The sequence below is a fragment of the Diutina rugosa genome, assembly GCF_008704595.1.
Source record: "Diutina rugosa strain CBS 613 chromosome Unknown scaffold84_size32090, whole genome shotgun sequence".
Classification (NCBI taxonomy): domain Eukaryota; kingdom Fungi; phylum Ascomycota; class Pichiomycetes; order Serinales; family Debaryomycetaceae; genus Diutina; species Diutina rugosa.
In genome coordinates this window covers 1-14,477 of record NW_022995181.1, presented here as the reverse complement: position 1 = coordinate 14,477, position 14,477 = coordinate 1, and the positions used below count along the sequence as shown (strand labels likewise).

At 50.7% G+C, this 14,477-nt stretch overlaps 9 protein-coding genes across 9 annotated transcripts; 4 read left to right on the top strand and 5 right to left on the bottom strand. All coding sequences in view use genetic code 12, as the record gives it.

Annotated features, from left to right (window-relative positions):
• Positions 1-454: 454 nt before the first annotated feature.
• On the top strand, positions 455-2,053 carry VPS23 (ubiquitin-binding ESCRT-I subunit protein; the record flags this gene model as incomplete). Its single annotated transcript, XM_034157370.1, has 1 exon — positions 455-2,053. One exon carries the CDS (start codon positions 455-457, stop codon positions 2,051-2,053), a length of 1,599 nt encoding a protein of 532 aa, XP_034010712.1.
• Positions 2,054-2,079: 26 nt separating this feature from the next.
• BET4 (Rab geranylgeranyltransferase) lies at positions 2,080-3,205 on the bottom strand (the record flags this gene model as incomplete). The annotated part of the gene is made up of 2 exons (XM_034157369.1): positions 2,080-3,141; positions 3,203-3,205. 2 exons carry the CDS (start codon positions 3,203-3,205, stop codon positions 2,080-2,082), a joined length of 1,065 nt encoding a protein of 354 aa, XP_034010711.1.
• A 1,616-nt stretch (positions 3,206-4,821) lies between these two features.
• DIURU_004489 (uncharacterized protein) lies at positions 4,822-5,370 on the top strand (the record flags this gene model as incomplete). Its single annotated transcript, XM_034157367.1, has 1 exon — positions 4,822-5,370. One exon carries the CDS (start codon positions 4,822-4,824, stop codon positions 5,368-5,370), a length of 549 nt encoding a protein of 182 aa, XP_034010710.1.
• A 1,265-nt stretch (positions 5,371-6,635) lies between these two features.
• Positions 6,636-7,862, top strand: MKK2 (mitogen-activated protein kinase kinase; the record flags this gene model as incomplete). The annotated part of the gene is made up of 1 exon (XM_034157366.1): positions 6,636-7,862. One exon carries the CDS (start codon positions 6,636-6,638, stop codon positions 7,860-7,862), a length of 1,227 nt encoding a protein of 408 aa, XP_034010709.1.
• Positions 7,863-7,910: 48 nt separating this feature from the next.
• On the bottom strand, positions 7,911-8,243 carry DIURU_004487 (uncharacterized protein; the record flags this gene model as incomplete). The annotated part of the gene is made up of 1 exon (XM_034157365.1): positions 7,911-8,243. One exon carries the CDS (start codon positions 8,241-8,243, stop codon positions 7,911-7,913), a length of 333 nt encoding a protein of 110 aa, XP_034010708.1.
• A 571-nt stretch (positions 8,244-8,814) lies between these two features.
• DIURU_004486 (uncharacterized protein) lies at positions 8,815-10,035 on the bottom strand (the record flags this gene model as incomplete). Its single annotated transcript, XM_034157364.1, has 1 exon — positions 8,815-10,035. The coding sequence occupies one exon, from the start codon at positions 10,033-10,035 to the stop codon at positions 8,815-8,817; it is 1,221 nt and encodes a 406-aa protein (XP_034010707.1).
• A 294-nt stretch (positions 10,036-10,329) lies between these two features.
• On the bottom strand, positions 10,330-10,971 carry DIURU_004485 (Rab family GTPase; the record flags this gene model as incomplete). The annotated part of the gene is made up of 1 exon (XM_034157363.1): positions 10,330-10,971. The coding sequence occupies one exon, from the start codon at positions 10,969-10,971 to the stop codon at positions 10,330-10,332; it is 642 nt and encodes a 213-aa protein (XP_034010706.1).
• Positions 10,972-11,127: 156 nt separating this feature from the next.
• On the bottom strand, positions 11,128-11,874 carry DIURU_004484 (uncharacterized protein; the record flags this gene model as incomplete). The annotated part of the gene is made up of 1 exon (XM_034157362.1): positions 11,128-11,874. One exon carries the CDS (start codon positions 11,872-11,874, stop codon positions 11,128-11,130), a length of 747 nt encoding a protein of 248 aa, XP_034010705.1.
• A 433-nt stretch (positions 11,875-12,307) lies between these two features.
• Positions 12,308-13,828, top strand: DIURU_004483 (E3 ubiquitin-protein ligase; the record flags this gene model as incomplete). The annotated part of the gene is made up of 1 exon (XM_034157361.1): positions 12,308-13,828. The coding sequence occupies one exon, from the start codon at positions 12,308-12,310 to the stop codon at positions 13,826-13,828; it is 1,521 nt and encodes a 506-aa protein (XP_034010704.1).
• Positions 13,829-14,477: the final 649 nt, after the last annotated feature.

Here is a 14,477-nt window from a genome sequence, read left to right as displayed (position 1 = left end):
TGAACGCCCACATCAAGTAGCACATGGCCAAACCAAGAATGAGCGACGACCGCCACACGGTGCGGTTCGTCGCCGGCGACGCCACCCACAGCACGCCGCAGAGCGCCGCAGTGACGACAAACATTATGACAACGGTCCACCTGCGGTTAGTATCACATCAAAATGTGATTGGCACCAAGTTAGCGCCGGTTTTTCAGGTTACTTACCCACTCATTGCTTGCTGGAGGTTGGAGTATATGGCGGTGGCTAAGTGCGAGTGCTCGCCGACTGTATGCAGGGACTACCACCAATATAGTTACTGACCACTACTCACTGGGAGCGACCTCCACTCGCCGTTTCACCTCCGCCATTGCCTTGATTTGGGGTCATTCCTCCGAGCTTTATCGTCATACCGTGAGCAATTTTACCCTTGTGATCGCGGAAACACCACCCATCCCCTTGTTCGACGCCACCCATGAGTGTACCCGCCCTGGTGACCAACTGGCTCTACCAGGTGATCCAGCCCCAGTACGTCGACAAGGAAACCGTCTACAACCACGTGTGCCAGTTCTTGGGCGTACACTACCGCCAGAACCTTCGGTTTAAGGTGAAAACCCGCGAATTCATCGACCCGCAACTGGGCCAGTCAGCCTTACTTGTTAACCTTAGTGGCACGATTCCTGCGCTGGTGCAACAGGTGTACGCTCCCGGTACGCATCCCAACCCCGTACCCATTGACATTTGGATCCCGTTCAATTACCCCGAGCAGATACCCGTCGTCTACGCCCAGGCCGACCACTCCCACGGTCTCTACCTCCAGGCGAACAATAACTTCGATACGCTGGGACGCTTCTACCACCCGATGCTTCTGCAGTGGCATCTGGACCCGCGTAACCCGCACAACAACTTGCTCAGCCTTATGGACGTGGTGGTGCAACTGGTGCTGGCCAATTCTCCCGTCACTGGCCACCGACCTGAAGCCATTGCTCCCGCCAAGCCAGCTAAAGTCGGTGCTACTAATACTGGGACATCTTCAGGGCCACAATTAACTCCACAGTCTACGTCAGGTAGCCGCCAGACCACGGGGCCGCCCCTCCCGTTGAAACCACAAACCACGGCTACGGGGCTACAGCCACCGCTACCGCCAAAACCGTACGCACAACAGGATAAACCACTACCACATATCCCCAATGGTGTTCCTCAGCCATCGCCGATGCTGCCACCACCTGTACCATACCCTCAAAATCTGCATTTCCATCATCAGCACCGGCAGCAGCCAGCACCGCCCCCCCCTCATATGCATGCGTCATCCGGACCTCAGCAATTACCCTATCCTCAAACGAACACGCCTCAACGGATACCACAGGCCACATCTCTTCCGTACCCAGCGCATACTCCATCTCCTCATCAGGCGTTGCCATACACGGGATCACCCACGCCCCCTTCACGCAACCAGACCATCAACCCCGACATTCTTGACACTGTGGGCCCTGAGTCTTCCACTACCACTTCTGCCAAAGATCAGCACACTCAACATCGGGTGATGGCAGCAGTGGCGCTGGTGGTGCCTCAAATCCAACCTCCCACCGACGAAATCGACGCTAACCACGCTAAAACGGAGGTGTTAAGTCAACAGCTTGGCCATCACCTTCAACAAGCGAAAGAAAATGAAAAAATCCTCGATGGCCATGTCGACTACCTCCGTCAACAATTGAGTCTGCTCCAGGCGAGCAACCAGCGGCTCCAGAAATTGGAGATTGCCAACAGTGAGGACAAGTCAATCATATACACCGCCATTGACAACAACGGAACTCCTCAGGCGCCAGTGGATATTAAGGACTACGTGGTGCCTGATCTGGTTCTTGTGGGCCAGCTCTACGATGTGGTTGCCGACATCAAAGCTACCAAGGATTGCATAAACTTGATTGGAGGTAAATTTCCTCAAGCTTCAGAGTTAATTAACGACGCCAACATTGATCAGCTGGTGAAAGTATTGCGCAATTTAGGGCGAGAACTTTTTTGGCTTGAGTTGATGAAGACCGAGGTTGGGCGTGAGCTAGGGTTAAAACAGTAAAATGCATAGACTCGTTTATTATATGATCACGAGGTAACACTCGTTGGTGTAGTAGATATGACGGGATTGCGGCCCAGAAGTTGGTCGCGATAGCGTTGATGACGTTGGGGATCAAGCTCAACTAGAAGGTTCAACCATTCAGTAATGTTTTCATCGACGATCGGTCGTTGCGCTTCGCGATTAAGCAAGGCAGTGATGAGCACCATAGACTTGAGACACCACACGTCGTGCTTGCCATTCTCGTCCAATTCCAAGTCATCGAGTTCTTTCACTTTGGCTAGTTGGTCTCGAAGAATGGTTTCATATACGCCTCTTTGCTTTAATTCAGTTACCAAAAGCGGATCAGTGACGAGCCATTGGAGATACGTCCATACCGAGGTGTCGCTAGAGTCCATGTACATCCCCGTGGTGACAAGCTCTAGCTCGTTGGCCATTAGCTTTTCTGGATCAGAAAACATCGGCTGGTCGGTGACATTTAGCTCGTGTACTCTGGTGATGATTTTGGGGATCAATTGTGATCGATTGTGCCAAGCACTGAAGTTGGAGATATTGCCCAGGATCTTCAACGTGGTATATTCGAACTCCTTGAGATCCGTGGCTAGCTGTTGTTCTGGCCGCTGGCCAAGCTCTATCTGGCTCACGACAAACCGACGATATTGCCACCCGTGGAAATTGCGGATGTCCAAGTCCAAGAGCATCAGGACCAACGCAAACTCTTTCTCCCAGTTGGCGTCGTCTTTAAGCGATAATAGACACCACCGCCGATGGTTCCACACCCAGTAGCACTTAGGAAACCGTTTGAGCATCGCCATCACCATCTTAAGGTCCTCGGCAAGGTGGCGCTTCACCTTATCGGTGTCAAGCCCCCAGTGCTCCAAAATCTCTCGTCGAATGTTCCATATGGTGTAGAATTCGGGATTGAGCGTGAGGAGAGTGGTGGTGTTGGTGAAACTGGTGTCGTCGTACTGTTGGCGGTGGTCAAGCACGAGCTTAGTGAGCTGGCGGTAGGTGGCGATCTTCGCCTCATCCTGGGCTTCTTTCTCTCGGAGTTCGGCGTCGGACCAGTGCTTACGCTTGACACCGTGTTGCTAATCAGTTAGTTTAATCTGGAGCGATTTTTGTTGTGACACCGAAATTTCGGATGCTTACCATATCGGGTGAGGGGGCGAAACGATCGGTTGAATAATTTCGCACTCGTAGACGTAAAGATATGATCAAGCGAGGCTACCTTAACTAAAAGCAAGGGCACAATGACAACGCCTACACCAATGTGGCACAAAAAGAGTGCCGGCATCGGTCACTAGTTATTGTGAATTTCGGCCCAGCGGGACGCCGACCTTAGTGTCGGTTTTGATGGCCTTGCGACAATTGACTCCACCCCGAAAAGTGACATTTTGTGAGCTACCGCAACCGCAACCAGATCCAGACTGGTGCGAAAGAGTGACGACAACGACGCCGACAACCACGCTAGCCGTAGGATGCAGTCAAACCAGCCGTGACAGTTTCCGCCCTTTAGCAGTGACTGGCATGAACCCAGCCCTTAACTCGAATTTAATGTCTAGCAGATATATTGCCGCCCCACAGCGGAGAGCACCTGTCCTATCTTCTGCGAAATTTGATTGTCGGGATTATTTTTGGGTCGCCAGTCCACCGTTTCTCTCACACTGTCAGTTGTATCTCCGCCTGGTTTCCGTGTCGGGCCCCGCTGTCGGGCCCCGCTGTCGGGCCGACTGTTGTGCCTGTTTGCCGAAGCAGGCAGTGTTAAAATTTGTCAACATTTGTCAGCCACATCCATTACTTAACCCACTAAATTGCTTACACTACACGACACTACCGCTGTCGATTGATGGGTGTACTAGAGAAATTTCGACGCCACCAGGGTCGATCGCCTCTCGGTCTGGCAGACGCCAACGGAGGCGATAGTGCCAATTCTCACGAGACCAATGTGGATAATGAAACCCCCCTGGCATTGTAGCAAATCTACGGTGAGCGGTCGTTTTGGGACCCTGAAGTCCGGTCAGTGTATCCCAACATCGTCAAGAGCTTTGCAAAGCATTATCTTTTGGTGGCGGTGTGTATGGGCGGTATCTTTTCGATCTACTGGGGGTCTATGATGCACAAAAACGACCACCAAAAGTATTTGAAGATGTTGGTGATGATTGAGGACACCGAGACCGTCGACGGCGTACCTCCTACTATCGGCAATGAAATTATTGACATTCTCTTTACCCCTGAAGCCCGCGAGATTGGGGACTGGAGTGTATACACCCCACAAAATTTCAGCACCATCCAGCCGAAACATACCACCACGGTTGAAGAAAAGCACTCGACAACTTGATACCATCACCAGAGAATGTGGGGGGTCATTCACGTTAAGAAGGATGCCACCAGTCGGCTTTACAAAGCAATGATGGCTGGTAATACCTGTTATGAAGCGGGCAATGAGACGTGGGTGGCAGTGGTGGAGTCCGGTCGAGACTTTCGGGCAGTGCTAAACTACGTCATCAAAAATTGCCAGTCTATCCAGCTGATGCTCATGGCTCGGCAGCAGGAACTTTCCGGACAAGTAGTGAACGCGGTACAAGCAAACGGAGGGAATGTTGGTGACGTTTTGAGCAAAGGGTGGCCGGTGATATCTCAGCCATTATTATTGACGATACGTGACTTGGAACCGGTGCGCCAAATTGATTGCTCCAACCCAAGTGGGGTTGATTTATATGATTATCGTTACCTTTTTCCAATTTCAATTGTTCGCAGAATTGCATAAAATGGTGGGCGCCAAAAGGGTTAGACGAGGTCACTACATGGCGTATCGGTTTATCTCATCATTCATTACCTACTTTTGGTTTTCATTGATTTACTCGTTAATGTCACTTGCTTTCCAAATCGAGATGACCCGAGCCTATGGCCACGCTGGGTTCATGGTGTACTGGATGACAAATTGGATGACGATGACGGCCGTCGGGACAGTTATTGAGATTGCTGCGCTTATGTTGACGTTGTATTTCCCAACCTTACTTGGCTTCTGGTTGATTTTCTGGGTGATCTCCAATGTGTCGCCCACGTATACCCCCATGACACTCACGGCAAACTTATATCGATACAGGTACTCTTTCCCCAGTTACAATGCCTACGAGTGTACTAAAATGATTCTTTTCAACACCCACAAGGGCCACATTGGCTGGTGTTACGGTATCATTGCCGCGTGGATAATAGTGATGAATATTATCCTTTACTTTTGCATCGACTTATTCATTAAGAAAATGAGTCGGAAAGCTCAGCAGGCAGCTATGAGAACCGATGAAAAGAAAGGTTGATGTCTGATTTACGATGGGTTGTTCAATTGCATGAAACCTACATCAAATAAACCGTTAAGGTTGAGTAATCACGTTTGATGTAGTTCTTAAATAACTATAGATAGATATATCCTGAAATTCAATGGAAAGGATGATAATGAATGATTGCATAGAGTGTACATCTTGTTTCGAAATAATTTTGATAGAAATTACGCAATGTCTTTGCATGGTGAATATGAACATTGTTAATTTTTGCAAAATCAAGGAAAGACATTTCAAAGGCGCCGTGATCAACCCGTGATCAACGAGCTATCAGAGTCAAACGACTATGAGAAATAATCAACTGCATTCATGTACTACTTTTAGTAGTATTAAACGAGTTTATCTAGCATATTAGGCTACTTTGATATGATAAGGGGTGTGCATTCCTCAATTCTTCAATAAAGTCGTTCGCTTACCAAATTTCAAAAATTCAATTTTCACGAACCAATCGCGCTCGTCAATTGTGACCTTCATGTACCAATTTTTCATTAACTTGTCACAGAGGTCTTGAACAACTACACATTCTATGTTATGTTGAAAAAAAATATACGACGGAGTTGTTGATTCCGTTTCGCCTCAAATTTTTAGGTGTATCAGGTCACTCGTATACGAATTTAGCTAGAGTGGATCTGTGGGCGGTTCTTATCGTGCAGTAATTGAATTAAATCAATTGTTTTCTCGAAGCTTGGATAAAAGCGACTATAGGCATCCCCACTGATCGCTTTGTAGATACATTGGATTAGTATATTCCCCACGGGTGTTGTTGCAAGCCAACACTGTAGCCAATTTATTTGAATACCCCTACATGGATATTACCCCTCACCAGCCTAAACTGCTACTACCTTGACCGACGCCAATGCCAACCTCAATTGTCTCGTTCCCACCTTCCCCTCCTTCGATTGATTCAAGAATTTGCACCGCCGTGCCATTTAGCTTTTTTCTCCTCGTGGTCCGCGCTGTCGCTAAACTTTAACACTTGTGCCACCATGACCAGATCACACTTACCTCCTCTCCTCTCGATACTTTCGATGCTGATACCTCACTTTGAGGTTGTTATAATTCCTTATTCATCAATAGAGCTCTATGAACCCTTGGAAATGTCCCTGTTGCCCCTTTCCCCCAAATGACACGCGCCCTACCACCACGCGGGGCCCGGGCGCGCCCGTCGCACCCAGGGCCTACCAAGCGAGTTGCATTGCTGTTACCGGTGCGCATTGTCCCACAGGCTCGCAGTAAGGACGGGGATGTCCTTCAATATCCCCAAGCCCCTTGGCAGCGACACCCGGGCACCGGTGCCGCTGCTATCTGTCGACATTGGCTCGGAGGAGCCCCCCCAGATGCCGTCGATGCTGGCACCGTCGCTCCACCCGCTCCCGCTGAAGACGAAAGCAAAACGAAAACCGCCTCCCATCGACTTCGAAAAAGTCCAACACACCCCCGTCGATGCCCTGGAGCCAGTACCGAAACCCCACCCTTACAACATGCTCTACGATCACCCGCCAATGCCCCCGGCCCCGCACGCAGAGACAATCCAAAACGTCGACGCCATCGAGCTGCTTACTAATTTGGGTCCCGACCAGTGGCAGCAGCTCGCCGAATCGCAAGCCATTAAGCCCATTGCCACCTTAGGCGAGGGCAGCGGCGGGCTGGTGCTGAAATGTCGCCTAGGCCGCCACATTTTCGCCCTCAAGCTCATCAACTCCGATCCCAACTCCGACATCGAGAAGCAGATCGTGCGCGAGCTCCAGTACAACCGGGCGTGTCTGCTGCCGTATATCGTCCAGTATTACGGCACGTTCATGTTGCCCCTGCTGCTGCAGATCGGGATTGCCATGGAGTATATGGCCGGTAAGCTGTTGGACGCCGTGTACAAGCGGGTGATCGAGATGGACCCCACCAATCGAGTCAACGAGCGCGTGCTCGGAAAGATCGCTGTCGCCGTGCTCAATGGCCTCACGTATTTGCACCAGCAGCGCATCATTCACCGTGACATCAAGCCGCTGAATATCCTCTTTGACGCCGAAGGTAATGTGAAACTCTGTGACTTTGGCGTCTCGGGCGAAGTGGTGAACTCGTTGGTGACGACATTTGTCGGTACCCAATACTATATGGCTCCCGAAAGGATTTTGGGCAAGCCGTATCTGGTGACGCTGGACGTGTGGCTGTTAGGGCTCACGCTTTTGGAAGTGGCCCTCGGCAGGTTCCCGTTCAACGAACAAGGGAGCGATCTCGCCAACATGGCGCCGATTGCTCTCGTCAACCTCATATTAGAGTACGAGCCTCGCCTTGTCGACCAGCCGGACACTGGCATCTACTGGAGCGACTCGTTTAAGAACTTTATCGCCTACTGTCTACGCAAGAACCCTGAGGAACGGCCGCTGCCGCGACAGATGCTCCAGCACCCGTGGGCGCAGGGCCAGGCCAAGCTCGCGGTGCCCATGGACAAGTTCATCCAGCGATTGTGGGGATAATGGTAAATAATAATTGTCGTACGTTTATTATAAATGCATGCTGACCACTCACGAGAAATCCCAGTTCCCCGTAGTGTACCCGCGGTAGAGACGTTCTCTGAAACAGAAGAATTGGTCTCTGTAGGGAGTGTAGTACTCTTGTTCGGTGATTTGCGACGTCTTGAACGAGTCGGGGGCCACCGCTTCCTGGGACTGGCCTCGGCGGACACCGGTGAGACGGAAATCACGAGCCATCATCAGCTCGTCCCATTCGTCCAAGTCCCAACGGTCGTTCTTGTAACCGTTGTCCCAGTATCTGATAGCACCAACACCATGGCCGGCGAGACCGTAAAACGCGGTCATGATCGCATAGGGCAACAACCCTTCGAAAGGAACAGGCATGTTGAAGATGGATGCTCACATTTTCGTAGGCTTTCATTGGTTCGCACGACTACATGCAGGCGCGACCGTACCGATTAGTAGCACCTTAATTACAGTCGCTATATTCCATAGAATCAATAACTAGTATTATCATGAGTTTTGCAACAAACGTTTTTACTTGACGAACATTGATCTCAATGGTAGACTCAATTTTCAACTATATTTTGCCTTAGCCATTTTAAAGTTATTATAATAAAAATAGTGCGCGTCTCTACCATCTGAATCGTGATTCCATGAGTTAGATAGCTACAAAACGCCTCGTAATTGCTGAATCGTAGCATATGTCAATAAAAGAAGCGTTTAAGCTTTGTCAGCTTGTGGTATTACACCTCCAATTTTCTCAATGGTGTAGTTCAAGCTAATTGATAAACGAGAGTCTACTGTTGCAAACAAATTGCCTAGACATACAATATCGTAGTAATTCTTTTGGAAAATCATCAGCTATATCTTTGAATTCGTATAATTATCAGCATGGTCATCGCTAGTAATTTATCTACACCGATTACGGCAATTATCTATTCATTATAAGTCATCACTTGAAATCCTTATACGTCCATTTCTCGGTGACCTTAGGAGCGTACTTGCGCTTCTTGGCTACCGGCAATCTCGCCTCGACCTTCCCCAGTTTCTGCAACCCCAACATCGTGTCGTACAACAAGTTACCTTCCGGCTTGACGTTCTTCAAGTTGCTGGTCAATTCGTCCAGCAACTTCACCTCCAACGGTGCCTGCAATGCGGTGTACTTGAACAACTTCTTCACCTTCTTTTCCTTCCCGATGAACGATTGAGGCTTGACTTCTTCGATGGCCTTGGCGGCCAAGATGTCGTCAATTTTATTAAGCTCCTTCACCTTGATCTTAAGCTCCTTGATCTCTTGCTCCAACTGTAACCTCTGCTTGTGTCTGTTTTGCTTATTACGCTGATACTTGGTCTTTTTCTTGTTTTTCAGCGGGGCGTTCACCGAGAGTCTGTATTTGTCGTCGTCCTTATCGTTGTCGTTAGTTTCCTCGTCGTCTTCTTCCTCTGACAGCAGTTCATCGTGGTTATTCAATTCGGCGGCTAACTGAGCCAACTTATCCTTGAAGTCGTTCAATTCTTGACGGATAGACTCCTTTTGCGCTTCGGTGGTGTACTCCAGGTTGATCAACTCCTTCCACAGTTCCAACGTGGGGTTGTATGATTTACCGCCGTGGATGGCACTGTTGTCGTCAACCTTATCCAACGTCACTGGTGCCCGTTTGAACGATTTAGGAGCGTGTTTGGGCTTGGTGATGGGGGCCAACGGCAGCTCCGTCAACACCTTGGGCACGTCGGATTTGGGCTCGGGGGCGTCCCAGAGGTCGCGGGCATCGACGTTGGTCAACCCGTCCTTATCTATTCTCGCCTTGACCTTGTCTTCGCTCTTGTACTTGCCCCCGTTCATCTTGATCAAGTGGAGCAACTGCGTCTTCAGCACCCCGTCGAGGTTCTTCTTGGGCCGGGCCTTGGCCGCCGAGGCGTGAGGGTGGGCCAACGCCGCCACCTTGGAGCGGTTGGCCACGATCTCTTGGTATTTGGGCTTCTTGACCAGCGTAACGGGGACGGGGGTGGTGTCGATGACGAAGTCGCCCACCTCGATATCGGCGTCGTCCCCCAAGTGCCGCTTGCGGTCACGGGCCTGTTCGAGCCCTTCCTCGATGTCGGTGACATCGACGTTCTTGCGCCAGGCCTTTTTCCCCTTGCGTGACGTCGTCAGCTTCGCCTGTTTCGCCATCACCCTGGTTGTAAGACAGTCGCGATGAGGGCGCGATGAGATAAGCCCTCGAGGCGGGGAGCAGACCCTATGAACAGGAAACGAAACAAAACAAATAAAGTGATCTCTATCGATCAAAGCATCTAGAAGTAAAGTATTTTGGTTAATCGTAGTAATATTTAAACGAAATCTACTTCGTCATCTAAACTGATCGTGAACGGGTCGTGAATTTGATGCTCTATGGAATGGTCTAAAAACGGTACACGGTATATTGACGTTGACTCGTTAAGGTTGGGGGGTGGGTTGTGTTAGGCCTCAGCAGCACTTGGTCTGGGGCGCCAGGGTGTCGACGGAGATATCGACGGTCTGGGTGGGTTCGTTGGCTTCGCTACCACCCAGCAGCGGGCCTGCTTCCGGTAACGCCTGGGCAATCTTCTTGAACAACAACTTCACGTTGTGGTTGGCCTTGGTCGACGTCTCAATGTAGAACTTCAGCCCCACCTTTTGGTGCAACGCCTCGACCTCGTCCAGCGTCACCTGGCGGTTCTGCTGGGCCAAATCGGACTTTGTGCCGACGATGACGATGATGACGTCGTCACCACGCTCCAGCTGGACGTCCTTGATCCACTTCTCCAAGTTCTGGAACAGCTTTTTGTTGGTGATGTCGTAACAGACGACGGCGACGTGGGAGTCGCGGATGTACGACGGGATCAACAGTCGAAAACGTTCCTGTCCCGCCGTGTCCCACAACTGGAGGCGCACGGTGCGGTTGTCGTCCAAATACATCGTTTTCGAGAGGAAGTCGATGCCGATGGTGGCGGCGTACTGCTCGTCGAAGGTGTCGTACATGAACCGGGTAATGAGCAGGGTTTTCCCCACGCTCTGGTCACCCAAGAACACGATCTTGTACTTGCGTAGCCCCGGTGCCGGTTTGGCGGGAGCCGCGGGCGTGGTCATATGGTGATCGACGTGTTGGTGCGCGGAGGTGACCTGCCACGTCGGGATATCAGTGGTGCCGTGGCCCCGCAAATTTCCACGTGCGGGAATCGAACGCGCCACCTACACTCGGCTAAACTGGTTACCTATATATGTAGTATGCGTATGTATGTCGAGTCACGGCACCACTGTGTACTCCGCCAGCGGCAAGTTCACGATGAGTGAGGTAATTTTAGCGCCCCCGCTAAGGGCAAAGTGGTCAAAGTCGACGCGCCCGTGGCACCGCACCCCGCAGCGGGCGTCGTCGTCGACAAGATAGCTCAGGGCAAATTTAACGTTGTAAGGGACGGCGCTGGCACCGCAGTAGCCCCACCGCGCCAGCGTTGGCGCCAGCGCCGCTGCCGTCGTCTCCATCACGAGCTCGCCAAGCTCGATGTCGTAGCCATTGACGGGCTTTACCCGCCATCGCCATTGCACTCGCGGCGCCTGCTTGGAGAACGTGATGCTGGGCCCACACACCGTGGGGCCCTTCAGCTCTACCCACACCTGGTGTGTTTGAGGGGTGAGAGCCCAGGGAGGGCGATGGCCAAGCGCCCGCAATTGCGCCCGGAGCGGTTGAGCATGGCCCATTTCCGCTAAAGCTAGGTAGCGAACGTGGTCGGGGAATTCAGCGTCAAGGGGCGGGGGAGCGTCGCCATCAAAGTATGAGATCCCCTGGGGGTAGCGCCATTTGGTCTTGTTGTAGTGGAACCAGGTGGGGAGAAACACCTGGCGGTGGTCGTCGTCGCTGTTGCGGAAGCGGTAGTATTCGGCGCCCACGTACACCGTCACCAGCAACGCCGCCGCTGCGGCGGCGAGGGCAAACCGCTGGCGCCACGGGAGCCGTTGCTTGAGTGCCTCCTCAATGTAGACGTTGTTGGTCATCTCTATGGGGGGTGGTCCAACTGAGGGGTGCGGCTCACGAGGCAAGCATCGTCCCACGCCAACGCAGAGCGTCCGCAGCGACAGGTGGCGTCGGAAACAATCGCCGAGCACAGTGGCGCGTGACTGGGTCGGACTAATACTCGGCCCCTATGGAGTGGTTGCAGGTTTACCTCATACCACTTACGGGAGGCTTAACCCATCTCTGGTGACTACAATTGTATATGTAATTACTTCGGCCAACTGCCTTCAAAAATAGGTATTTTGAAAATTTTATTTGGTAAAGTTTGTTACCAGTAGTAATTGGCTTGGTTACTATTCTTAGTAGTCATTAACTGAGGGTGGAAGCGTTGCCAGTGGGGTCCCCTCGGTGCCTCCTATGTCGCGACTGTTTTGGTGCGGCGCACAGCAGAGCACTCTATACAACCTAGCATCCATGATATGCTCCATCCTGGGCGCCGTGGCCACGGAGCCGGTGGTACTGCCGAAACTGGGGGCGATATTTGAGCGCAAGCACTTGGTCGACTACATCAACGCCACTGGCACCGACCCGGTGTCGGGGGAGCCGTTGGCCATCGATGACATCATCGCCATCGCCGTCGACCCTACGGTGCCGCCGCTCCCGCAAACGCTGATCCCTCTGCTTCTCCTGGCGTTCCAGACTCAGTGGAACGCCACTGTGTTGGAGATGTACTCGTTGCGCCGCCAGTTGGCCGACACTCGCAAACAGCTCAGCGAGCAGCTCTATAAGAATGAGCTGTATAAACGGCTATGTGTGGAGGCGATGAACCGACGCGACGAGCTTGAGCAGGCGGTGAACCAGCTCACGGCGGCGATGGCCGAAACTACGGGCGATACCGATACTCAGCGTAAACGGAGAAAAGTCGACACTAGAGAGACTAAAGACGGCACCGGAGATAAACCAGAAAATGGTACCAATACAAACGATAAAGTTGCAGAATCGGCTTCAGAAGCTAATGTCAACGATGCGGTGGCTAATGCCGAAGAAGCGGCTAAGTACGCCGAGGATATTGAACACGCCCGCGACGAATTATTTGCCCTCCACAAAAAGCACAAAATCAAATACAATTATGGTGACCTTGACGGCTTCCCTTCTTCTCAAGAATTGCATGTTCCTAGTGCTAAGTTCCATGTGGAGAATGCTGCGGTTCGTCCTAATGGCAAAGTTGATATTGTTGGTGCGGAAGTTCTGGAAATCTTTGACACCAACTCCAACGAAACCACTCCGGTTGACATCGGTGGCAAGTACGTGTTTGACCTCGAAAACCCCGTGGTGGCTTCAGAGGAATACATCGAACACAACGACCACCAACTTCCAGTGCGCCACGTCTATCAAGTGGTACGCCACCCCTCCAACAACGATGTGTTTGTGGCATTGAATAACGACGCTGCCACGGTGGTATACCATGATAAATTGTTGCCTGACTCATACAAGCCCAGTGCCGGCGAATTAAAGTGTGGGGCGTTTCACGTTGACGGTGGTCTCTTCGCCCTCGGCTCTCTGCAGGGTAAAGTGGATGTATATAACAACATCTCCCACCTGCTAGCGATGACCATCAGCACCACTCATTCGGAGGTGGTGGCCATAAACTTTGGCATGAACGGGTACTGGATGTTTGCGTTACTGCGAAGTGATGATGCTAGTGCCATTGACCTTGTTGATCTTCGCAAGAATAAGATTGTTCAAACATTCACCGTTGATGGATCGGCCCAGGGTTTGGCGATTGATGACTCGTGCCAGGTATTGGTGGCATTTGGCAGTGAAGGTATCCAGGGCTGGCGCTATAATAAGAAGGCCAAGCTGTGGTCGGAGTCATTCAAAAATGAGAATAGCTATAAGACGATTGGGTTTAGCAAAACGCGCTTGGTGGCGGTGAAAGATGACGCCAGTATCGATAGCTACGAGTTGGCGGAAGCGCAACCAGACACGAATTGACGAACTTAATATAATATACACTACAATCAGAATCACAAAAAAAGAATAAAAAGGGTAAACAAAAAGAACCTTTGCAAACAATACTTTTGCTAGTGAGAAAATACCCATATGAAGACAGATTAAGTGATTTTTGGGGCCTTTCCCTAGATCCACGTCCAAATACCCCATTGTCATTTCGTCTTCTTTTCGGATTTTATTATTTTTTTTGTTTTTTCTTGTTTTTCTTTTTTCCTTCTTTCAATATTGACTGTACCAATGAACGTATTGAATCGTGAATATAACGAAAATGGTGTTCAACAAAGTTTTTTCTCAAATTTATGAAGATAGTTTGGAAGTCTCAATGATTGCTCACAAGTGCAGGAAACATTTGTAGACAAATTGACTACCTCGATCTTCAATTTAATCTATCATATTACTGTTGTTGATAGCATTTCAGGGGTTCAAAAGCAAGAGTGGTAACATTTTCGAGTTCAGTAGACCTCACAACTCACATTTGTCCTGTATATAACATCCCGCGCTGTTCGTCAACTCCTGCGTATAGGGCACTCGCCTCTCGTCTAAAATTATTTCAAATTTTTTTTTCGACTTTTTTTTGAAGAATTTTTTCTTCTCGACAACGTCTTCTGAGCACTATGACACACATACTTGA